The 24,651-nt window shown below is 31.0% G+C and overlaps 2 protein-coding genes and 1 long non-coding RNA gene across 3 annotated transcripts; all 3 read right to left on the bottom strand.

Annotated features, from left to right (window-relative positions):
• Nucleotides 1-3,880: 3,880 nt before the first annotated feature.
• On the bottom strand, nucleotides 3,881-5,664 carry LOC133678496 (embryo-specific protein ATS3B-like). The gene is made up of 3 exons (XM_062100803.1): nucleotides 5,460-5,664; nucleotides 5,244-5,351; nucleotides 3,881-4,568 (listed from the first exon to the last, which is right to left on the bottom strand). The coding sequence occupies exons 1-3, from the start codon at nucleotides 5,589-5,591 to the stop codon at nucleotides 4,194-4,196; spliced, it is 615 nt and encodes a 204-aa protein (XP_061956787.1). The 5' UTR covers nucleotides 5,592-5,664; the 3' UTR covers nucleotides 3,881-4,193.
• A 7,405-nt stretch (nucleotides 5,665-13,069) lies between these two features.
• On the bottom strand, nucleotides 13,070-15,238 carry LOC133679012 (uncharacterized). Its single transcript, XR_009836079.1, has 3 exons — nucleotides 14,912-15,238; nucleotides 14,684-14,791; nucleotides 13,070-13,685 (listed from the first exon to the last, which is right to left on the bottom strand). It is a non-coding gene; the product is annotated as an uncharacterized LOC133679012 (long non-coding RNA).
• Nucleotides 15,239-18,677: 3,439 nt separating this feature from the next.
• On the bottom strand, nucleotides 18,678-20,796 carry LOC133678178 (xyloglucan galactosyltransferase XLT2-like). Its single transcript, XM_062100410.1, has one exon. It carries the CDS (start codon nucleotides 20,472-20,474, stop codon nucleotides 18,933-18,935), a length of 1,542 nt encoding a protein of 513 aa, XP_061956394.1. The 5' UTR covers nucleotides 20,475-20,796; the 3' UTR covers nucleotides 18,678-18,932.
• Nucleotides 20,797-24,651: the final 3,855 nt, after the last annotated feature.

The following is a 24,651-nucleotide window of genomic DNA, read 5'->3' as shown; positions in this document are numbered from 1 at the left end:
GAATTGTACTGAAAAAAATCTATAGTTTTTGAAATAAAAAAAGTATATATAGTGTTTGATTAAAAAGAATAATGCTAAAATTCATGAGTATCCATCAAGGTTTTAGCTCAAGCCCAATTGAAAATTCTGTTTTTTTAAAAAAAAAAAATTCAGCCTGCCTTATTTTTGTGAATTTCTTTATTTTGTGTGACAATTTTTTTCTTATGCTAGTCTCAATTGAAACTTGGAATTAAAGAATAAAATTAACTTTTTTTTATATAAAAATTCAAAGCATTTGCTAATTAGATTTGCTCAAAAGTTATTATTACCTTATTGGGCTTATTGGGCTAGGGTGTTTTCTAGTAGTAAGGATATTTAACTCTTTAAAACCGTCACTCGAGACTCAAAATAACATTTGAGAGATAGGTAGGATTGAGTGAGTTCAGGCCTCGTAGCCTTTAAAAGATGGCTGACATATGATCTTATGTTGTTTATTTTTGTATTTAAAATTGTGTTTGAGTGCATGTTTGGTTTTAAAAGATATTAGATTAATATCTTTTATAATTATTTTAATGTATTGGTATTAAAAATAAAAAAACAATAATTTTTGCCAACTTATTCTAAGTTAATAGATTACTTAGGCCCCGTTTGTTTGCAGGAAAGTAGTTTCCTTTTGGAAAGTGAATTCCGGGGAAAGTATTTTCCGATGTTTGGTAGTGTAATGGAAAATAAGTTGGAAAACACTTTCCAGTGTTTGGTTATGTTATGGAAAATGAGCTGGAAAATAACTTATTAATGTTTTATTTTTTCAAGTTTATTAAAATAATGAGGAACAAATCTTACAAATTAAAAAGTTGAATGAGAATGAAATTGAAAAAAAATATAATTTCATAAATTATCTCAAGTAAAATAAATAATAATCAAAATAATAGAGATCAAATCTAAAAAATTAAAAAAAAATGAAAGGTGAAGAAATTAAAATAATAATAATTAACATTTCATAAATTATTTCAAATAAAATAAGTAAAAATCAAAAGAATGAGGACCAAATTTGATAGATAAAAAATTTCAATAAAAAAATGATAAGAAAAAAGCAAATAGCAATTATAAAAGTAAGGACCAAAATTAATATAAAAATTAAATTTTAAGAGATGAAATTGAAAAATAAATATTCAAAACAAATTATATATAGCAATCAAAAGTTTGATGATCAAATTTGATATAATCAGCAAATAATGACATTTCTAAATTTTTCACAACTTCCGGAAAGTGTTTTCCGCCCAAATTTTTCAGGAAAACACTTTCCTGAAAACCAAGCCAAATTTTCCTTTGACTGGAAAGTGTTTTCCGTTGCCAATTTTTCCAATAGCAAACAAACACAGGAAAGTTTGGAAAGTGGTTTCCCGGAAACCACTTTCCGGAAAACAAACACAGCTAAAAGGGAAAACACTTTCCTAGAAATCAAAACAAATTTTTCTTTGACTGGAAAGTGTTTTCCGTTGACCGAAAAGTGTTTCCGTTGACCGGAAAGTGTTTTCCGTTGACCAACTTTCCTAATGGCAAACAAACACATGAAAGTTTGAAAAGTGGTTTCCCGAAAAATAAATTTCAGAAAACAAACATGGCCTTAGTTAACCTAGAAAGCAAAGTCCACGGCTATATACCTTCATGTTCAATCGTGGCCCAATCGAGTTGTATTATTTCTTTTTGTATTATCAATTAGAATATTTATATATGTTTACATATTGAGTAATAAAAATATTTTTTTATCGATATCTAAACTTGAAAAAATAAAAAAAATTCTAATATTTAAATTTTAATTTTTTTTTATAAAAAAATAAGTTAAACTAAGCATACGAGCCTAAATGACTTGACATATCAAGGCATTAAAGTATAGAGTATACAACCCGGAAGTTCTCATACTCAACATATTCTCTGATCAACAATTCATTCTACATTTATTTTTTCTTATATACTTACCAAATTAAAGTATTGGAGTCTCTTGTTCTACGAGATACTTGTATTCAGGTAAACTTTCACCACCAATCAAGCCTAACATCTAGGCCTTCCTAGCCTAGGGACACCATCTGAGCACTTGAAGAGCTTCATTTTTATGTAAAGATTTTTCTCTGCTTCATTAAAAAAAAAAATAGCGATCACTTAATTGTCAAATATAATCAAGAAAGGTAGTGTTTGGAAATATTTTTAAAAAGTTTAAATTTTTAAATTAAAAATTAATTCTTTTTATATTTTAGATCGTTTAGATGCGTTACTCTTAAAAATAATTTTTTTTTAAAAAACAAATTATTTTAATATATTTTAATATAAAAAATATTTTAAAAAACAACTATAATTATACTCTCAATTATACCTCTTTTAATATGATAAAATACTCCTGGTCCCTTGTAATCTCACTCAAATAAAATACATCAAGAAATTTCACCCACACATTGAGATCAGCGGGGGCTGCCTTTTATGAAATTATTAAATACTAGTAAATGATTTTCTTTCACCCTTTCTCCTTTTAAGATTCTGGTGGTTGTTGGAGGCTTACTTTTTTTTTTTTTTTTTTTAAACCATCCTCTACATTTATGGGGCCGCCGAGTTGGTGGTAAGTTCTCTCGAGAGAAAATCCCAGTGCCTGGAGTCGGAGAGAGCAGTAGCTAGGAACTCGAAAAACAACAATAACACTTGCAAAATTCAAGATAAAATGATGCCCATTACATTTATTCCCATCATGCCCTGATGAGTGGAATTTGCTAATCCATCCAATTCTCTATGGTTGTTGGTTAATTTGTCATCTTTTAATTTATGTGATGAATTCATGTACTGTTTTAAATTTTAAGGTTGTTTGATAGTATTATTGTGTTTGTTTTTTAAATGTTTATTTAAAAATAATATTGAAAAAATATTTTTTAATTTTTAAAAATTATTTTTAAAAGAATAAATAAATTCTACTGATAACAAATTTAAAACTGCCTCTTAGAAAAGTGTTGCGGTCTGAAAAGTTGCAATTACTTGTACCAATTTTCACTTTAAAGTCCAAATACAATTTATGGTTTGATTTGTCATCCTGCTAACATATCTCTAAGACAAAATATAATCTTCATCTATAGGTGTGTTCGGTAATGAAAAACTATTTTTCGTTTTCTTTTTCTTTTTTATGTTTTTAATTTTTCAATAAAAATTTTAAAAAAATGTGCTTATTTTTTAAAAATAAAAATGAGTTTTTCATGAAAAAATAAGAAATGCATTAAAATTACAACTTCTTTTCTTAAAAATCAAAACGGCTTCTTTTACTATAAAAAAAGTGTTGGGAATTCCATTCGAGAAAGAGACAATTTATAGCATTTGATTACTCATTAAGATGAAAAAGATAACTATATTAAAAATAAAAGAAACATATCTCATAATACCTTTTATTTTAAAAATATAAATATTCGCTTCAAAACTTTCACATAATCATATTTTTTTATATATATTTTTAATCATACAAGTTTTTCTATCATTATATATCTCCGTCTTAAAGACAATAATTAATATTATCTAAAAAATATCAATTTTGTTTCTAAATATTTTTAATAATTTTAGATATTGGTATTAAAATGTTTTAAAAAATATTATGTGCCTAAACATGCTTGGATAAATACTCTCAAACACAATATAAATACATTACCAAATAAAGTCTTAATACCTTATCTGCTAGTACAAAATCAAAGAGTTAATTAATTAACTAATAATTAAACATCGAGTAATCCTTAGGCATATTTAAATAATTCATTAAATATCTCTCATTAAGTGATTTGACATTTCATTGGATGGAAAATCTTAGAAATTATAAAAAGCAAAATTTATCATAATTCACCGAGAACAAGCTGCCCCATAATTTAATAACAAAGTCTAGGCAAATCACCACTCATCAATTATAAGTATCCCAAGCATTTCTCTTACAACATCACACTGCTAATTTCTATTAAATCATCACAAATTCGTTCATGACAGTACAAGAGTTAATTAACTAGTTACAACATTACACATGATTCAAATTAAAAAAAAACATCGCACACAAGAAAACTGGCTCCCCCTACATGTATTATTTCAAGTACCAATACACTATGGCAGTTTGGTCTTCTGGAGTCCGGAATTAGCAAATAGCAGCAATATACTAGCTAGGAGCAGACTCAGGTGTACTTCTGCCTGACTTTGTAACCTTGTTAATAGAATGAAAATGTGGAAGTAGCAATAATCCCCAGAATCAAGTACACAAGCCAACCAGGAATTTGTTGCCCAGGAGCAGAAGAGGTAGGAGAGGGAGGAGAGGGAGGAGGAGGGGCAGTGGGAAAATGCTGGCACTTGTCAGTTCCATACCATTGACCCTCAGGAACATCAGTTGAATTGAAGAAAAATAAGGCAGGACTTGAAAATGAACCGTAAATCTTCACACTCTGTGGAATCCAGCCATTTGTTCCATTTCTGTAGAAATAGATATAACATATCTGAAGTGAACATGATCCAGTTACCTGAAATGTATTTGTCGAACATTGTTCGAACGAGGCTGTAAATGGGTTGATCAGCTTTGGATCAAAAACCTGATGATCAACACATCAAAGAAAGTAAAAGAAATTAGTAAAGAACAATATACATATATGCTTGCAAAAACTTGACCTGCACCCACGCTACAAGTTATTTAAACCAACCACTTAATTCTATCTCAGTATGCTTTTTCGTAGCAACTTATATATATAGATCATTATTATACAACTGATGATTAGCAATTATTGAATTATTTCTTTTGAGAAAATGAAATTATATTTTTCTGAAAGAACAGGTTACTAATATTTTCTCAATAATAATATTTTTGTTTTATGTTTACTTGTATCATAGTTAATCAGCTTGTAAACATTTTGTTGTGATTGGATATTTGAAAAGTAATTAAATATGTTCTTAGGTTGTCGGAATTATGATAAATTACTTACCATGCATCATGAATTGTTACAATATATATATATATATATATATATATATATATATATGCGCGCACCTGAAATAAACCTAAACAAAACTTTAGATGTGCTTTTTAATTCTTTTTTTTTAAATCTTCCTCCCTTAAGAGGCGAAGAGAAGTTTCTCCTCACAGGAATCTTTGATCATTAGTTTTCTCCAATTACACAAAACATATGAATCTTATCATTAAAAACATTTTCTTGAAAACAAACATAAAATAAATAAAAAATGACTTAATAAAGATCAGTTTAAAGCCAAACCTGATTGCCAAAAGCATCACCAAAAACAACACTGATCTGATCAGTTGTATATTTGGGTGATAAACAGCTTGTTGAAATGATCACAGTGTAAGCACAGTTCCCTACAGTCTTTAGGAAAAAGAAAAAAGAAACTTTACTTTACAAGATACATGGAAATAAATTTAATAAAGATATTATAAATAAATACAGGAAAATAATGAATTAGTGAGTATGTGCCTGCTGGATTAAACCGGGACTGAAAGACTGATCAAGAGCATGAGGTTGAACCCGATTGCTTGGATGATCAGCTTTTGATAGAACAACAAAAATGAAGGCAAAACAAAGCAGAAGAGAGTAATGGGCTGTCATTTTTTTTCCCCTCTAAACCAAGAAAGACAAGAAGACAGATCGATGGTGGTTAATGGAGGTTACACAGAAAACCCTAACCTGGTATTTATAAGGAGATTATAGGGTTTTTATGGGTGGAATGGTAGTTGCATAAGTGACAAATTAACATTGCAACATGGACATATTTTTAGCTTGTAGATCATAGAAAGATACTCAATATTCTCTTGCACATGAATAATGTTGAACATGCATGGACTGTCAGGTTCCCACAGGCATGCTGCAGTGAAAAGTTTTGGTTTTGAATCCTCCCTTTATAATAAAATTTAAAAAGAAATACTTGTAAATATAAATTTCTAAAGCAAACAGAGACTCTCTTTTTTCACAAAAAGAAATTGTCAAGTAATAAACCTCCAAGGATTTTGGTCAAGACTTCAACCTAGTTATAATTTAGTTGAACTTGTGGCAATTAATTAATTGTTTTATATATATTCATTCTTAGTTAGCTAAAGCCTGGTCAAGGCAGGCCATGAATGAGCGAAACAAAGTTTTGACATATGGATGGAACTTTCTGCAAAGCTTTCTAGCCCATTCTGATATGATCGTCTTTCTTACTTTTTTTTGCCCCCCTACCTCCTCCTTTCTTTTTCTCTTTTCTTTTTTATAGTATCCAAGATTTTATCAAAAGAGAATCATATTACTAATACGTTAATGGCAATCTAGGTGGTAGAGAAAAGAAGTTCTGAACAAGGGAGAAAGAAAGATAGCAAAATAAAAGGCAGGAAAACAAGAGCAAAAACTATACACAAACCAACATTAATTAGACCAAAGTGTAGAATGCCTTCGGGGCCTCTTACCAGATCATGGGATCATTGCAGGTGAGAATATTAGAGTCCATAGTTCTTAGCCAAAGTGCTAGCCTATGAAGAATGAGATCAAAGATAGAATTCCAATCTAGCTCTTTATCTTCAAAAATGTGTTTGTTTCTGGAATTCCGAATTCCCCACATTATTCCATAGGATAGTAAAGTGATTGCCCTCTACTGATATCTGCCTTGAACCAGAACATCCCACTGTAGAATGACTTTATCAACAGTGTTTGGCAATTACCAAGGGGTACCAATCCAGTTTTTTTTTTTTGATGATCATTGAGAGTATATTGAGAAGGCTATAAAATGAATAGTCAAAGAAAAATACAAGCGATATAAAAAAAAAAAACTGATCTACTATAGCAAACCAATCTAATTTATAAAGCATTGCTGTAATTTTCAGGATTCATAGCGATCAATTAAGAAAAACATGAGATACAGTTTCAATGTCATTGCCACAGAAAGAACAAGATGCTTGTTCCAGTGTAATTAAAATTCTCTTTAGAAGGAAATCTCTAGTGCACACTCTATCTTGAAGTAATAGCCATAAGAATATGTCAATCTTGGAGTAGTGTCATTCCTTTCCATAAAAGTGATGAAAATAGAGAAGTACGTACATCTCATGTTTTTCTTCAAGGCTATGAGTCCTGAAAATTATATATGATTTCTTTTTTCCATTACTTATTGAAGAAGCTTAGAACCAAAGAAAGTTAGCAATATGGTGTTGTTAAAAATCAATTATTTGTCTTTAAAATTTTATTATTAATTTTTTGGTATAAATAAAATGATGCAATCAGTTTTTTAAAATTTCAATAATTATATTTTTAAAAGATTTTTTTTTAAATCTAAAAATCAAAACAGAAAGAACTTAAAACCTCTCTATGTCGAACTGGAACTTAAGCTCTATAGTAGAGAAAAAGAAAAAGAAAAAAAAACAATAGCTTGAATTTCCCAAATGTTTGCATAACCTCCCGTATACCTAAAGCTTCAAGAAACATGGCTGGACCATCAGCTCGAGGCCTCTAGCTACAGTTCCTCTTCTTCGTTTTTCTTCTTCTTCTTTTAAATAAAAAAAAATGAGGAATAATAATAATAATAATTCCCTGTTTTATCTAGGGTCTTTTTCAACATAGCTACCATGATTTTAGAATTTTTCACGTTGACTAGTTGGTTAAACCGCTTTATGACCACAGTATGCTTCACAACGCAGACACACAATTATTTAATTAATTAACATCTAGCTAAATAGAATTTTTATTTTTATTTTTATATGAAAGTATATTTACGTAGTCCTTAATGTATCACTTGATTTTCAATCTAGTCTCGAAATAATATATACTCTTCACCCTAGCATATTAAATATTTTTGAATTGGTCCTTTCACAATTTTACAACGAAAAATATAAAAATCTCTTCAATTATTGCTTCAAAAAACATATATGAACGTTGATAAACATGCATGGAAGGATTTTTATTGAGGAATGAATGCCCGATACCTTGGGGATCTCATTGAGAAAAAAAATTAGTGTATGAATTTAATTGGGAAATGTTTGGTAAAGATGACTGCTTAGATTTTTCACAGAAAGTGTTGCTCCAATATTCTCTTGAAGGCTTATTCTCAGTGATTTGAACATGCGTGCATATAAATCACAAATTAATCTTATCCAAACGTGGCATTAAGTCAAGCACATATACCCTTCACATTGCTACGTGGTATTAGGATTTGACACATGGTTAAAAAAAATATAAAAATAGATATTTTAATAAAAAAAACTTTTTTTAAAAAAATATCTGGCACAACAATCTCAAAACACTTATACTTTCTAGCTAGTCCAGCCGGCCAGGCAATGAGCTTCAGGCACAGGTTTTGGCTAGCCCTGCCTTCACTTGCAAGTCAACAACAACAAGGGTGACTTTTTTTATCCAATCACACCCTAGAAATTGACATCTCTACGTAATTTTCCCACTTTGATTCGCATGGCCAGAAGGGCCAATTTTCCTCCTCCTGTTCGCCTGTACAAAAATACAAAACCATGGAGATTTTCCTGCTCAAGTTTCCCGCCATAAAGATCTCGAGCCTCCTTTGAAACGCATCACCTACCAAAGTCTACCAGTCTAACTTGATAAAAGTTCAAAAAGCAATACTCCTACCTGAATATATATATATATAGCATCATTTTCTGTCGCTTCCTAAATGACACCATGCCTAGTCGGGGCCATAAACTGATCCTGTTGAGAAAACAAAACAAGATAGTTTATATATTTTGGATTATAATTCAATTGATAGATATAAATTACAATTTTCAATTGCTCAAAATTATTGATTCCATCATTTGATGTAATTTTGATTTTCTCTACCTTTAGTTTAATTTGCATATAGTTAGCAGAATTAATGATCATTGATATTTTACTCAATTTTGAAGTGAAAAACTCTTGCAATAAAGCATCTAGCCTATGCATGAGTTCCATCCATAAAGCCAAAAACTTAAGCCATAGGTCCAGCTCGGTGAAGAATCAAGTTAATTAATTCGTCAGTACACTGTAAATGAAGCGAAAGAGAGAGCTTCTAACTTCTAGGTTCTTCCGAAAATTCTGCGTGTATCCTAAGCCAGACTAGACTGGTAAAGAATGACGGTTGGCATCTTGTCGAACCGTTAGTCTGTGAATTTTACCGGTAGTATGAAGGGAAAATGCCATGTCTTTTAAAGCAATAGATACCATATTCAGTACTAGCGGTGGAACTTTAGGTGAAAGCAAATAACATTCTTACCCTTGAAAGCAAGAAAATATGTAGTTTACTTACATGGGTTTTTTTGGGATTTCAATACTTTGTACAACGATATAATGATGCTAATAACCTTCAAAGAAAAACTAAACTTGCAATGAAGGGTTCTGTGATCATTTTATTTTTTTACAGTAAAATAATTAATTTACTCTTGAAATAAAAAAACTAGGGTTTTTTTCATTTTTTTCATGATTTTTTTGTAATATTCGGATACATTTGGTAATTTGTAAAATAAAAAAATTATTAAAAATAATATCAAACGTGTGGACGCTCTTTATATCATTGTAGCAACACATGGGTGGTCGTCTTGTCATCAAATACCGTATTTCATAGCGATGTTGAGATTATCTTGGCGAACCCTCCATTATGAGGAGTCAATAATCTTCTTCTTTTTTGTTTCCTCTCTTCATCTTGAATTTCATACCTGACCCTTCAATTATTTTCTCCTTCATATTTTATCCATATTTTTTTATTCATATTTGGCCCTTCTATATATGTTCCTGGCAGTGCATAGATCATTTTTCACTCTTTATGGGGTAACTACCAGCCATTAGGAGCTATTATCCCACATAATTATGATCAGTGCTCGTTCCCGAACGTAGACGCGGCTGCAATAATCACACCTATATTCTCAAGCATCAAAATGTTTGGAAACAGATACAAAAACTTACAAGTCTGCAAAAGTATACATCATTGAGTCTTCTTCTCATAATAGATCCTGACAAACCAACAACCATAAAATTGAATGGATTAGTAAATTCCACTCATCCATGGCCTGATCGATCCTTGGGCAACATAAAGATCCCTAATTGAATGGATTAATAAGTGTTATAGGAGTCACTTTATCTTGAATTTTGAAAGAGTAATTATTGTTCTTCGGGCTCTCACTGCATGTCTCTCTGACTCCAAGCACAGGCAACAACCACAAAGATGGAGGAGATGGGTTTAAATAATCAGCTCTTATCTCTTGGTGTCAAAGGGTGAGTTCCTTTCTAGCCTTGCCCAAAAACCTTTTTTATTCTCACTGTAGAAAAACTCCCTCACGGCAAGGTTTTAGACTATAGGCAAACGAGATGAAGAAAAAAGCTGGCCTGTCAGATACTGGATTAGAGCTGCGCATCCACTTTCAGAAATATCACCGCCTAGTGGATATATACTCGCTTTTGATTAACTAGCTTGGAAAGCGTCCCCCGCTGCCTTGAAAAAGTGAGAATTGAGTCAAAAGTGGAAAACTAAACCATATGTAATTTACTTTGGTTTGATTTTTCATTGCTTTGGTTACTGTTTTAAGTACTATTTAAAAATATATTTGTTTTAAAAAAATTATTAAATTGATATTTTTTAATAATTTTAATGTACTGATATAAAATATAATATTTTAATATATTTTTAAATAAAAAATATTTTTAAAAATTACCTTACTCTTAATATCAAACTCGTGCAAATAAAAACCGAACCTAAATCCATATAAATGAATCACAAAATCAAAATGGGAAGGACCGTAGCTTATGGGGCTAATTAGGAATGCCTTCTTTTATTTAAAATTAAATAAAACTTTGAGATTTATGTGTTGCTGTGTTGTCTTTGATTAACATAGAACTTTTGATTTGTTTCAATCAACTCTCACATCTTTTATTTTTATTTCAATCAGCCCCAATATCTTCAATTTCTATTCCAATTCCCCCTCTGTTCATTTTCATAAGGAATAGTAACAAAAAGTGTGTAAATTTCAATTTCATCCTTATATAATATCCCAATATCCATTAAAAAGTAAGGGGGAAAAATGCACTGAATTGAAATTATCAAATTAACAAAAACAAAAACATAAATTCAATAGAAAAGGATTTTATTTTTAGTAAAACAAATTCGATAAAACTTGGGGTAGAGTTGCAGTCAGCTCTTCTCTTATCTTGATCTCTACGTCTAGATTCTTTGAAACAAGCCAGAAACTAGTAAGCATACGCACTCGTATTTTTATTACATATTTATAACTTGTAAGGAATATCTTCTGATGTTTTTGAGACAGCCCTAAACATCGACTGTTTCGAACTAACTAGCTCTCCCGTAAAATACAAGCCATTTATCAATCAATCAATCTGACCCTTAAGTCCTATGAGCCCACGAGACTTAGAAATGGACTAGCAGACTTAGATTTACTGTAAGTGCATCATGTAGGAAGTAAAAAGTCTAGCAGACTTGTTAATGGACTCGCAGGAGGATAAAGATAAGTCTAAAAAAAACCTTTGACCACATCAAAAAAAACCTATTCCGAAGAAAGAACTCAAAAATCCAGTTATAACAAACACAGTATTTACTTGGAATCGCACAGTGATGTATTAAAAGGTACTGCAATGCCAAAATTCCCCTTTGGCAGAACCTTAAATAAGTGGCGAAGAGCTAAACCGGTCTGACCAATCCACCTTTGGGTGGGCTGGCAGGGCTCCCGGGAGGCCGACAAGGGACTCCCAGGTTCGAATTTCCCTAGGAAGATTTGACCTGTCAAGAACCCAAGTTTCGAGGTGGCAGTATAGTCCTCAACTCTGTGTCGGTCGAATCCGTAGTAAAAAATGAGTGAGAAAAAGCGATAAATTTTTTTAATTATAGGGTTTGATGATTTAATTGAATTATAAAATATTTTTAATAAAAGAGAAAAAAATTAAAAAAATATGTTTCAAACTAAAAAATTAAAAATTAAAAAATTAACTAAATAATAACATTGAAAAAAAAAATTCAACGAGATAAAATAAAAAAATTTTAAAAATAAAAATTGAAATGAAAAACCAAACATAGAAGAAATTGCAATTAAATAATTAAATTAAAAAAAATAAAAAAATTTATAAATGAAAAAAAAACAAAATAAAAAATTAATCAAATGACGACAAAAATTGAAAAGTAAGCAATAAAGAGGATAATGGTATACATTATCTGTCAAAAAAGAGAAAAGAAAAGAAAAATTCAAACGATCGCTAGTGACAATCCAACCATCGTAAGTTATTACACACCAATGAAAATAGAAGAGAACACGATGATGCATATGAATACGGCAAAAAGTCAGTTACATTCACTGGGTGGCGTCACACACACCGTCTAAACGGCGTGGACTTCATCCGCGCGCTAGGACGTGTCGAGCACGCTTCAACAGTTTTAAACATCGAAAAATTCAGGAAAAAAAAATACCAACATGCTCCTCAGTAACTACATAAATATACTCATATAAAAATACAAAAATACTCTTAAATAATAAGATTATGTTTTGTTTCTTTCAAGGTTAAAGATGTAATTGTACTATACAATAAAAATTAAAAACTCTAAAATACTCTTGTCTAGCAGCACAATATTTTTTTTTCTCTGGGGGTAAATATATATTTTTATTGTTAAAAAGTTTATGCAAATTCAAGAAAACTCTCGGTCAAAAATTCAAAATATTTTTGCTGCGTAAAAAAAAACATCAACACCCCCACTTAAGAAGCTTAATTTTTTTAACCAAAGGAACAAAAATAATTCTACTATAACCCAAAACACATTTTACCATAACCATAGATTAGATTGTTTTTTTCTGGTAATTAGCATCATCCTTATTAGCTATTTTGCAGCAGGTAGAATCATTGTTAGAGCGTGTTAGGCAGTGTAGTAGTGGTTGCTTTTCAAATAGTGTTTCGTGCCGAAATACATGCAAATGATGTTTTTTTATTTTTTAAAAATTATTTTTGACATTAGCACATCAAAACGATCCAAAAGGTACAAACCGCACTCAATTTTAGCAAAAAAAAAATTAAAATTTAGTCAAACACAGGTTCAACCGCAGAACCAAACAGGCTCTTAAGCTGGGATATATATGAGTCTATACATATAACCAAGGCGTATTGAGCATTCATCAATCAAGTAAGAAATAAAATAACCAACACCTTTCAGAACTTTCTGAACCCCTATCTTTCTCTCTCCTTGAGTTTTCACCAGTCCAAACTACACAGGCTATTGTTCTTTGCTCCTTGAATCCTCTCAGAACGATAGTAGCTAGTTACAACGTCACACCATATTAGAAATATGGAAATGGTTCGCCACATTTCCAGTACTAATATTTTTCCCTAGTCTTCTGCACATGCCACTGACGATAATTTACTAGCAATTGTCCCAGCAGCCACTAATATGCTGCTTGTTATTTGTTTGGGCTTGCAATAAAAAAAAACTAGCAAGAACCGATAAGTTGCTAGCAATTGTCCCAGCAACCTACAATGTGATGCTTCGTATTCGTTTAGACTTGCAATATAAAACTAGCAAGAACCGCAAGGATCATGTACAAAAACCATTGCGGAATTCCTCGCTGAAGTGCAGAAGAGGCATTGTGGCACAAATTAAATCCGTACCAAACATCTCTGGGGATGTAGGTATTGTAGGTAAAAGTAACAGTCCTCGAATAATAACCAGAAATCTTCACGGTGTCAGGCTTCCAATCATCTGGTCCGCTTCTGTAGACATAGACATAACATATCTGATAAGCACATGGTCCAGAAATCTGAAATGACTTGGAACTATTCATGAACTTCTTGCTATGAGCAACAGTTTTTCACCAAAAATATGTCAAAAGTTCAACACACACCAGGTAAAACAAGATGAAACACACCACTTGCGCCACAAATAAGAGAGTTTCAAGGGGAAAGAAAGAAAAATAAGAATGACCCTTAATAACTCTATTCCACCTACATCGAAAAGGATTTCCGAAAACCCAAATTGGATCGTTAAAGAGGAAGATAATTAACTGAATGCAATTTTGTCTTAATTTTCCAGTATTAGCAATATGAACAAACACAATCATGCCTCAATTCTCCCCCTTTTTTTATCCTGAACACCCTCCAATTGTAATTAAACCTTCCTTCTCAATCTCCTCTGCCCTCGCATACACATATCCAATATTCACCTCCTCATTCCATACCTTCAAAGGCACCCTCACTTCCCTTTCCTTTCCTCTCAGCCAAACTCATTGTTAGGCAGTAGTTTTAATGTGTACATATACTTGAACGTGATCCATAAACAGGATGTAGTGCATGAACACAGTACTCTGACAACTCATTCTCAATCCTACTACTAACTTTCTTAATTTTTCAACAAACCATTCAGCTAATAGCAGTCTTAACAAGGAAAATTCCTCTTAAATACTAGAAATCAGTTCCCCAAGCCATTATAATTCCAAGGCTCAGCCATTGACAACTCAGTACCATATACATTCTTTATCGAATGGTCAACTTGAGCACAAATTCTAGGCTTTAGAATATAAATAACCCAAAAAATGTCTTTTAATAACAAAAACCAGTATTGTTGATTATTACAGGCAACATGCTACTACATTAAACAAACATATATAGAATTAAGAATTAATCAACAATAAAGGGTTTGTCTTAAAATCCAGGAAATTTTTTTTAAGAAAAATATCCACATTATAAACCAAAAAATCAGTTGAAGACCAAACCTGATTGCCATAAGCATAACCGAAAGCAATACTAATATGATCACGAGTATATCTTGGAGAGGAACAGCTTGTTGTAATAATCACTGTGTAATAACAGCTCCCTGCATTCTTTAAAACCAAACAAAAAATAGAGGAATTTAATTTTACAACATTTGAAAGAAATGGAGATTGTTTCGCGCAATAGTGATCGTATGGAGGATTAAATAGTGGGATATACAGATTAATTACCTGGATTAAACTGAGATTAAAAGACTCAAGAGGTTGAGGCTGGAGGTGGCTGATTATTGATTGATCAGCTTTTCATAGGCCAACAACAAAAATGAAAGCAGAGAAAATGAGGATAAAATGATGGGATCTTCTCATTTCCTTCCAGAAAGAGCGAAGAAAGAGAGGGAGAGGGAAGGGAGGGGGAAAGGAAGAAAACGTAGCCTATAATTTATCTGTAGGAGTTTTTTTTGGTGAATACATAAAAGACAAGATGATAGCAGGTGTCTTCTTGTCTGCCATCGTAGATAATCTTCTGTCCGAAGTAAGAATTTGCTAAGATTTTCTTGCACACGAGTGTTGGTCTGGAATTTGTCATGTTCTTGTAGGAACAAATAATTATTATTATTAAATTTTCCTTCGAAGGCAAATGATGTTTTTTTATATGCGTACATTTTTTTTGTTCTCCGAGGTATATATTCTGCTATATGTCAAGACTGAGATCTCTTTCAAGAAAAATTATTGCATTTGTAAGGGCTCGAATAAAAAATCATCGGATTAAAAGTTTTTTTATTAAAAAAAATTATACAAATATTGTTAACACATTTTAACATCAAAATCATGGCTATTTATATCCCTTTGGGGACAGCAAAACAAAATCATGGCTATTGATTAATTGCTAAATTTTCAAAAAAAAAATCGAATCATTTAATCTTTATAATATATTTGGAAATGGATTTATTTATATTATTTGTAGAAAAACAAGGAAATGAAAGAAAGTTATTATACTTGCCAATTTTAGATCACTACCCAGAAAGAAAAAATAAATAAATAAATCTCTTTAGTTTCATCGATTTTATCATAATTCTCATTTTCTTTTGAAAAGGGAGAGAAGGAAGGGTTTTCTTGAAGTTCTCTTCAAGGCAAGGCAAGATATGGGGAATGCTCCAGTAATTTAATAAGAGATATCGGGTCAATAAAATTAAGTCTTTTTTTCTTTCATTAGGTTGGCTTCGAACATTGCAAGAGGTCCTATGTTGGAACTCTACCGCAATTTAGTAAGATTTTACTGTTTATTGTATAATGTTTGGAATCACGGTATGAAACCTCAACGTTGATATCAAAAAATATTATCTTAATATATTTTTAAATAAAAAATACTTTGAATCATAACCTTTATCACAATCATCATAAATAGACTTGTGATTTTTTATTTTTGAATGTAAAATCACTTTTAAAAAAATTTACAGATTTGATTTTTTAATATTTTTACATTATTTTTTAAAATAAAAAATATTTTAAAAATAATTATTAACATAATATCAATCAACATATAAAAAAACACTGAAAGGGAGCAAAATATCTTACCAAATGATAATCACAATCACATGACATCTATTTGACAATCACCACGATTGTCGCCGAAAACATGTTCCATTTGGACTGATTCAAATTCAATCAACAACAGGAGACATTTCGTGCTCAATTGTCAAAGGGAAGCCCCCTAATCACTCCTTTCCTAATGGGGATTTACCTCTTTATCCATGCCATAAATACCTAGATTGCTCCCGATTACTTGATTTTTCACTATTACTAACAAATTCGTTTCCTCGTATTAATTTCGAAGAACTCCAGTCCAGCCGAGCATTGAAAATTGAAAATCTGAATCATCATTTCAAACTCATCCCTGGGTTCTCGGAATAGATGAAGAAAATTGACTTTCCATGCTGTAAATCCCATGTCGGCATGTTAAGTCAGTGACTTGTCGACGCTGAACCATTTTTATTTTTTTTATCAATGCAACTTTATTTTAGTTTTTTTTTAAATATTCATAACTTGAGCTATTCCGGTAATTAGTAAATCAGAACAGATCTCAAATGAGATTATAACTGTAGCTACGATTACAATCTCAGAATCAAATTTAAGATATAACAGGAAATAATTCACTAATTTTCTCTGGGCATGGTTTTTTTTCTCGATATCCTCATAGCTTTTTAAAAAATAAGGCTAATTTTACTTGAGGTTCATAATTATCCCTCCTAATAAATATATTTTTTAAAAATAAACTTATATTTTTATTTTTATAAAAATATAACAAAGACTTAACTACCAGAATAACACTTGTTGAATTTTTGAGCTCAAATCTAAGAGGAATTGGAATAATAACCCATAAATAACACAGCTAACAAAAGTAGTACCCTATTGTGCATATACAAATTGCGTGGAGATGAACCTAGGCTACACAGATATAATCATTCGTCTCCCATATATATATATATATATATATATATATATATATATATATGTGAGCATGAGGTAGGTAGGTAAGTATTTTATGATTAATCAATAAAAAAGTTAGTGAATCCTCTATTCATTTAACCATGCAAAACGTTGTCTTTTTCGGTTCTTCTATTCATTTAATCACATATCCGCCAACAACGAGTTTTTTTTTTTTTTTTCAACTTACTAAAAAATTCATTACCATGACCAATGAATGGACAATATATCTGAGAATAAACTATAAACTATAGTTTTCTTTAATTGATATTTTAAGATAAAAATCCTAGTAAATAACTAGTAAGATTTTATTTTTTTTTTTTGCCTTTTGACCCTCGGAAGGCCCACCGTAAAGATTTCAAAGCACCCACCAAACTATACTTTAATAAAAGTGCATGAAAAAAATAAAAGAAGGAATATAGCATCCAAATGTAAAATAATTGATATGTTGTCCGTGGATGATGCCAAGTTTGGACAGCTGAAGAGCCTCGCCCAGTAGTGATAAAGTTTCACCATACCCATCCTGTAACTTCCACCTAATTTATTAATGCAAGATCACACCTTGGACAATTTGCATCAGTTACGTCTGTAGTGTGTGATAAAAAATATTTTTAAAATTATTATTTTTAATATGTTAAAATATTTTTTTATTTTAAAGTATATCAAAACGATATAAAATATTAAAAAATTAAAAAAACCAGACCCCCAGGCCAAAAGAGTTCCTAAAAATGCAAAAACAAGTTATCATGACTGCTATCATTTAATTAGATAAATAAAAATAAATTAGAAAACAAAATAAAATTCAATTAAAAAATAAATAAATAGTAATTAAAAAAATAAATGAGAATCAAATTTGATATAAAAATCAAATTAAAATGATGAGGGGTGAAATTGAAGAAAAAAATTAATATGCAAAAGATAAAAAAAAATAAGTAGTAATTAAAAGAAAAGTAACCAAATTATAAACAAAAAACAAATAAAAAAAAACTTATGTATTTTACCAGGGAGAAAACGGAGAAAGGAGAAGGAGAAAAAAAAACCAATCGAAGCCACATTATCAGTCTATCACCGACTCACGCCTTGAAATCTTAGTGCGTTGCTACTAAATCAGTATCGAAATGTTGTATTTAGCTATCAAAAGAGTCTACACACGCCGCCTGAAAGGCATGAGTTTCTCTCACTTGTTAGTGCATACATGAAATACACCAACCAGTTTTCCCTTTAAAATATACAGCAAAAATATAAAAAAACTATTTTGTTTTAGTAATGCCAGTTAAAACTTGTGAAAAATTATTTTACCCTTTAATTTATGCTTTATTGGCCTGAAAAAACATTACTACACTGTAGCAATATCCAATGCAATGAATGTTCTTGTATACCCAACTAGCTACCTAGCTTTATAGCTAGCCATGTCCAGCCAACAAAAAGAACATGGGATCACCTTACTGCCACCACCAAGTGGTGGTCCTGCCTAATCTATCCGATGAAGGCTTCAGTTTCACTAGATAATGAATTTTACTGCCCAATTACACAACATTTATTTCTGAAAATTCCTGGTCCTCAAGACTCAAAAGAATTACAAACGTAGTACACAACATTATTGTGAAGAATACATACAAAAAAGAACTGTAAGAATGGACTTGTAGTAATTGTTTCCCTATAAATTTTCTTGTAACAAATCTCTCCTGGATAAACTTGGGTACGTGATCATCTTCCCAAATTGGATCCCAGGTACCCAAATCACCATCATTTCTTAATTTCCTCCCAACTACCACCTGTAGCCAGGTTGCTCTTGCTCTTTGAACCTCCTCAAAACCCCATCAATGGCAACGTCAAAAGCATCCTTTAAAGTCTCTAAACCTTCATCGGGTCTAGCATACAAAAACTTTGGTATATATTCAATAACTCTCTCCCTCATTCTCCTAATCTCATCCTCACTGTACCTCTCAAGCACTTTCCGAATAGAAGCAGTCCCGTTTTTCACTTCATTTCGATCTATAAACACCGAATAGCTCTCTGGCTCAGCCGGCAAAAACCACTCATACTGATCATAAGCAGTTCTTTTCCAGAACAAAACCGGGATCGAACCAGCAATCATACAATCAAAAATCGACCTTCTTGTAAAACTATCACCCCTGGGCTGCAAACAGAAAACAGAATCCAAGAACGTTTCAAGAATTATCGAAGTTTCATTAGAACATTTAGAACCAGCACAATCCACAACTCGGCATGAATCAGACTCGTTCCTACAGTGATTCAACAGCAGCCCTCGAAAATCATCCTTGATTTTGCTACGTTTAGCACCAGCAAAACAGAAAAGACTCTTCCTGTTGCGATTTCGGACAAAATCCTGCCATTCGACAACATCATTGTCTGATCGAGGGTGGAATCCCGTAGGATAAGGAACACCAACATCAAAATAGTCCCAGGGATTTCGCTCGATCAAAAGGCGAGTAACGTTTCGCATACCTGGCTTGTGAATGCAACTCGAACCCCAATCCTCGTCCTTGGACCGTCTAAAATCCCAGGATATCCTTCCCATCGTCAAGAAATGATCCCATCCATCATTTCTTGTAAAATACGGCTGGTCTTGAACCCACTTGAGCATCATCTCGCAGTGAAAATCACGTTCTTTAGCGGATGAGTTCTTGAGCCATAGAAATTTCCCGACAGCGAGTCCAACGTAGAATGGAATGTAAAAGGCTGTCGCATTGCTGGGGTCTTTAGTTCTACACTTATGATTCAAAATTCTGTTGTGGAAAAGAACTTCAGTGACAAACTGATCAGTCCAGTGCCAAGCAGCAGCAAGATTTTCCGGTACAACGCTGGAAATTCCAGCGGCCACAGGGCCAAATCCGTTATTCGACAACGCAGCACAGCTCGAACTCCAAGGGTTCAATTCATCACAGTTGTTAACCACTTCATGGTTCAAAGCACTCGGAAGATCGTAGATAAAGATTTCACCAAACTCGCAGGAATTCTCCTCTTTCACTGTGCTGGCGGAGAACGAGGCGGTGGTGGTGGTGAGGGTTGGAGTGAGGTGGTGGTGGGCAGTGACGGGAGCCGGGAAGTGGTGGAGGCGATGATGGAAAGAACGAGGAATGGAGCGGAGAGCGAGGAGGAGGAGGATTTGAATGAAGAAGATGGAAAGGAAAAGGCATAACCGAGGTTGGTTTATGGAAGGGTAATGAGCAGCAAGAAACGCTTTAGGTGACCTGAAAGAGTCTTTTCTTCGGACATCAAGTGGAGTTTTTGGTTTCTTGATTTGGGATTCAGGTGAAGATGAAGGGTTTGAGAGCGGAAACATCATCAGAATTTTACTTTCCCGGCTGGCCGGAAAGAATGGTGGTAGTGATGAGAGATGAAAGAGCGTGTCGAGTGGAGTTGTGTTCTTGATGTTTGTGATGTCTCTTAAAGAGAGAGGGGGTTGTGGACTTGTGGTGATGGGCACGAGTAAGGTAACATCTCTGTTTAAAGAAGGTAACGGACGGTACGGTGAGTAAATTCACTATATTTGCAAAAACGAATCTAACGATTTAAATAGTTTTTGTTAGAAAATTAAAAAAAAAATCCGTTAATTGATTATTGTTATTATGTTAATCATTTTAATATTTAGGACGCGTTTTTGTAGTGTTTATAAATAAGAAAAAATATACATCTCTTTATCTTTCCATCTTTATCTTTTTATTATTTTATTTTTATCTTTGCAATAAAGTATATTTACATTTTTTTTACATTTACTAGTTTATGGATTCTCGTTAAAATATTATATGAACGTCAAAATAGTTTTAAAAAATAAAAAAATAATATGTTTGTAAAAACTAGAAAAATTATAAATATAATAAAATTTATTTAAAAATATATTAATTTAGTCTAGTGTTTCTCCAAGATATCTTTTTATCTTGGAAAAGCAACAAAACTTAATTTCCAAGATGAATTTAACTCCATTAACCAATGACGTAATTGAGCCACGAGTACGTGGAAGACTGAAGCCTCATCGTCAACAGGGACACCTCGGATTTGTCTCCATTGACCGAACCTGACTTTAATAAAAATTAATCCATTGCATCATTATTTTTAGCTTCATTTGTTTTAAGTCAAACAACTTTTTATATGGGCATGTTTAATTTATATTTTAAATAACAAAATATTTTTTTTTGAACTTATAGAGTATTAGAAAGATGTATTAAAATTTTTATTTTTAAAAATTAAATAAATTGATGTGTTCCTTTTCTTCTTATTGTTGTTTTTTTTCCCGAATATGTGGTTCAAAGCATGCGAAAATATAATTAGAAAAAAACTAAAAGTGAAGGAGAAACTCATGTAGCCCAAGACTCGTATTATTATTTATTGGAATAATGTTTGACGATATGCCCTATAAGAACCCTAGTTAGATTTTTCTTACATGATCTGGTAAAAGAAAGAGAAAAGGAAAAGGAGGGAATTTATGTAGAAACTTTACCCCGAGAGTAAGAAAGATTAAGAAAATTAATGTAGCAACTTTTAATGGATTAAAAAATTAAAAATAAATAAATAAATAATATGAGGATGTTAAGCATTTATAAAAAAAGGTAAAATAAGAATAAAAAAGGAAGGAAAGGAAATTTTATTCTTCCTCTCCATTGGTGGTCGCCTGCTGAGAGAGATAGAGAGAGGAAAAGGATTTCAAATTTTTTTTAATTTTTTAATTTTGAAATTGATTGAATTTCATCATAAATCAAAGGTTCACTTTTATACCTGGTAAGAAGTTTTAAACCCAAAGATGCAAGATTTATGAAATAAACTCTAGTTTTATGCATGAAATTGGATTTTTCTAGTTAGGGTTCTTGAAGAGTAATTTGAGGAAAATATTATATTGTTATAAATTTTTGTAATTGGGTAAATTGTGTTACAAATAATGTCTTATAGTAGATAATTAAAGAAAATATCAGGAGTATCAGAGGGGATTAGTATCAACCATAAAAACAAAAAAGAATAGAGAGTTTGAGGAAATTAATTTATTGTGTGAGAGGTGCTATGAGTGTGTTTGAAATGAATTATTGAATTGAATTAATTAATACATTGATTTATTTTCCTGGCAAGGATTATCAAAATGAATTATTGGGTTGAATTAATAGATGTGTTGATTTATTTTACCGGTAAGGATTATCGAATTAATTGATATGTTGATTTATTTTACCGATAAAGATTATCTAAATAAACTATTAGCTTGAATTAATAGGTGTGTTGATTTATTTTACCGGCAAGGATTATTGAATTAATTGATATGTTGATTTATTTTACTGATAAGGATTATCTAAATAAACTATTGGGTTAAATTAATTGATATGTTGATTTATTTTACAAATAAAAAATATTGAAGTGATAAATCATAATTGTGTGATTGAATAATAATAATAATAATAGAGAGTTTGAGGAAATTAATTTATTGGTGTACCCTAATATGAAGTACTTGTTGGTACAGGTGAGGTCACAAACACTCTTTAACAGTAAAGGATCGCTAGTCGAGTGCAAAATCCAGATAGCTCGTAGGCACCCTACATTAGTTCAATTGTTTTATTGTTAGAATTCAAAACCATTTATTATTAATTCTTTTGAATTATTTTGCAAGTTGATATCAAATGTGAGCTATTTATTCTGATTTAAGAACTAACGTCTAGTTTTAGGCATTGTGAGCTAGTTGTCCTGGTGTAGGGACTAATGCTCGATTTTAGACAATGAGCTAGTTATTCTGGTATAGGAATTAATGTTTTATTTTTGAACAATGTGAATTGGTAGTCTTGGTTAAGAATTAGTGCTATTTTAGACTATGTAATTTATTACTCTAGTTGAGGATTCGGTCCGGTTATGGGATAAATGTCTAGTTCTAAGCGGTAAAGTGAATGTGAAAATTAGAATTGAAAATTTTGGTGTAAGGTGTAACCTTAAATTCAATGAAGTTGTGTTTTGTTATATAAAAAAAAGAGGGATCTAAAATCACATGAGATTATATTTTATTATGTGATTTAATTATGTTTTGTATTAAATAAATTTTCATGTTCTTTTCAGCAGCATGAAGGATATTAATTAATTTTCCGACATCTTTTGTTTATGATATAGTTTAGTTGGTATGTGTAAACTTTTTGAAAATTATCTTTTATTGTAATAAAAAATTTAGAAATTAAGGTATTGTAATTCAACTTAGAAAAGCTTCTATAGTATATTACGTGGTCTAGCATGTTTTATTTATTAAAATTATAATGTATGTATTTAATATGAAACTGAGATATGAAAGAAAACTCAGTTAAAATTTTGATAAAAAATAAAAATAAAAATTCACTGTAATCTTAAATTGAATTATAATATTTATATTTGTAAGTTATAAAGAGTGGAGGTTGTTACAATGATATCAGATGAAATTATCCTCCACCCAAAATTTACTTCAAATGACAAAATCGCTAGCACATTGTCATAGTTTACAGTGTAATGTAACTATATCCACAGTAAACGACACAATAAAAGAGCAACGCCGTTATTGACGGAGGAAGCTATAGCTAGACTACGGTTTTTTTTCATGGTTACGTCCGAAGAACTGAACGACTTGTAGCATGAACGTTACAGCCGACAAAGTCGTTTGTAGTGTTGTGAACTGTGAGGGTAAGGTATCGTGTGTGCCTTTGTATCTTGACACTTGAGTGCATAAATGGACACGTGGCAGCTCAAATATGGTGAATAAATTTGTAGTTTGGACCCACGTTGAAGACAAGTTAATTATTGACATTGTTTTTGCACATGTTTAGAACGTTTGTGAGGTGATGTATTTTGTTTTTTTTGTTTTTGCTTTTTTTTTTTTATGCTTTGCATGTGTGTGTAGTTATCCAATCTCGTCTTGGCAATTTATTTTATAATTTGTTGATGTGTGGTCTAATCTTTCGTTGTTTGATTTTTTAAAATTATTTTTTATTTAATAATATAATAAAAAAATAGATAATAGCAAAACCAATTACCAACCTCGTATCATAATATTTTGTAAATTAAAAGCACTCCTTTCAAAAAATAACTCATTATGGTCTAAAATAAGTTTAAAATGAAACATTCAAACAAAGTCTCTCTATTTTATATATAATTGAAGAAAAAGATAATGATAAAATTAAATTCTTAAAAAAATATAAATTTTATGTTAATAAATATTCATGAGTTGTTTTTTTCATATTAGGCACATAATAATTGGATAGGAATGTTAAAATTCCTATAAAAAACTATAATATTATTTGAAAAACATTACTAAATTAAGTAATAGTTTTCTTATAGTGTATTTAAATATAAATCTAAATAAAAAAAAATGAAAAGGAAAAACAACCGAGCACTAATCAAATGACAGAATATTTGTTTGAAACCGTGATAATTTCATTGGAAATAAACCAAAATAGTATATGAAGAGTAATTTAAAATCAATCAAATATTGAAGGATAAAATGAAAAGAAAAAAACAAATACAAATACAAAAAT

This window comes from Populus nigra, chromosome 18 (assembly GCF_951802175.1).
Source record: "Populus nigra chromosome 18, ddPopNigr1.1, whole genome shotgun sequence".
In the NCBI taxonomy this organism is placed as follows: Eukaryota; Viridiplantae; Streptophyta; class Magnoliopsida; order Malpighiales; family Salicaceae; genus Populus; species Populus nigra.
This window is presented reverse-complemented; position numbering and strand designations above follow the sequence as displayed.

Excerpts from the sequence above, each read along its gene's own strand:
- LOC133678496 (XM_062100803.1), bottom strand. The coding sequence starts at position 5,591 with ATGACAGCCCATTACTCTCTTCTGCTTTGTTTTGCCTTCATTTTTGTT. Across the intron at positions 5,352-5,459 it reads GTCCCGGTTTAATCCAGCAG|ACTGTAGGGAACTGTGCTTA; the intron begins GCACATACTCAC and ends TTTTTCCTAAAG. Across the intron at positions 4,569-5,243 it reads GTGATGCTTTTGGCAATCAG|GTTTTTGATCCAAAGCTGAT; the intron begins GTTTGGCTTTAA and ends GTTGATCATCAG.
- LOC133678178 (XM_062100410.1), bottom strand. The coding sequence starts at position 20,474 with ATGATGTTTCCGCTCTCAAACCCTTCATCTTCACCTGAATCCCAAATC.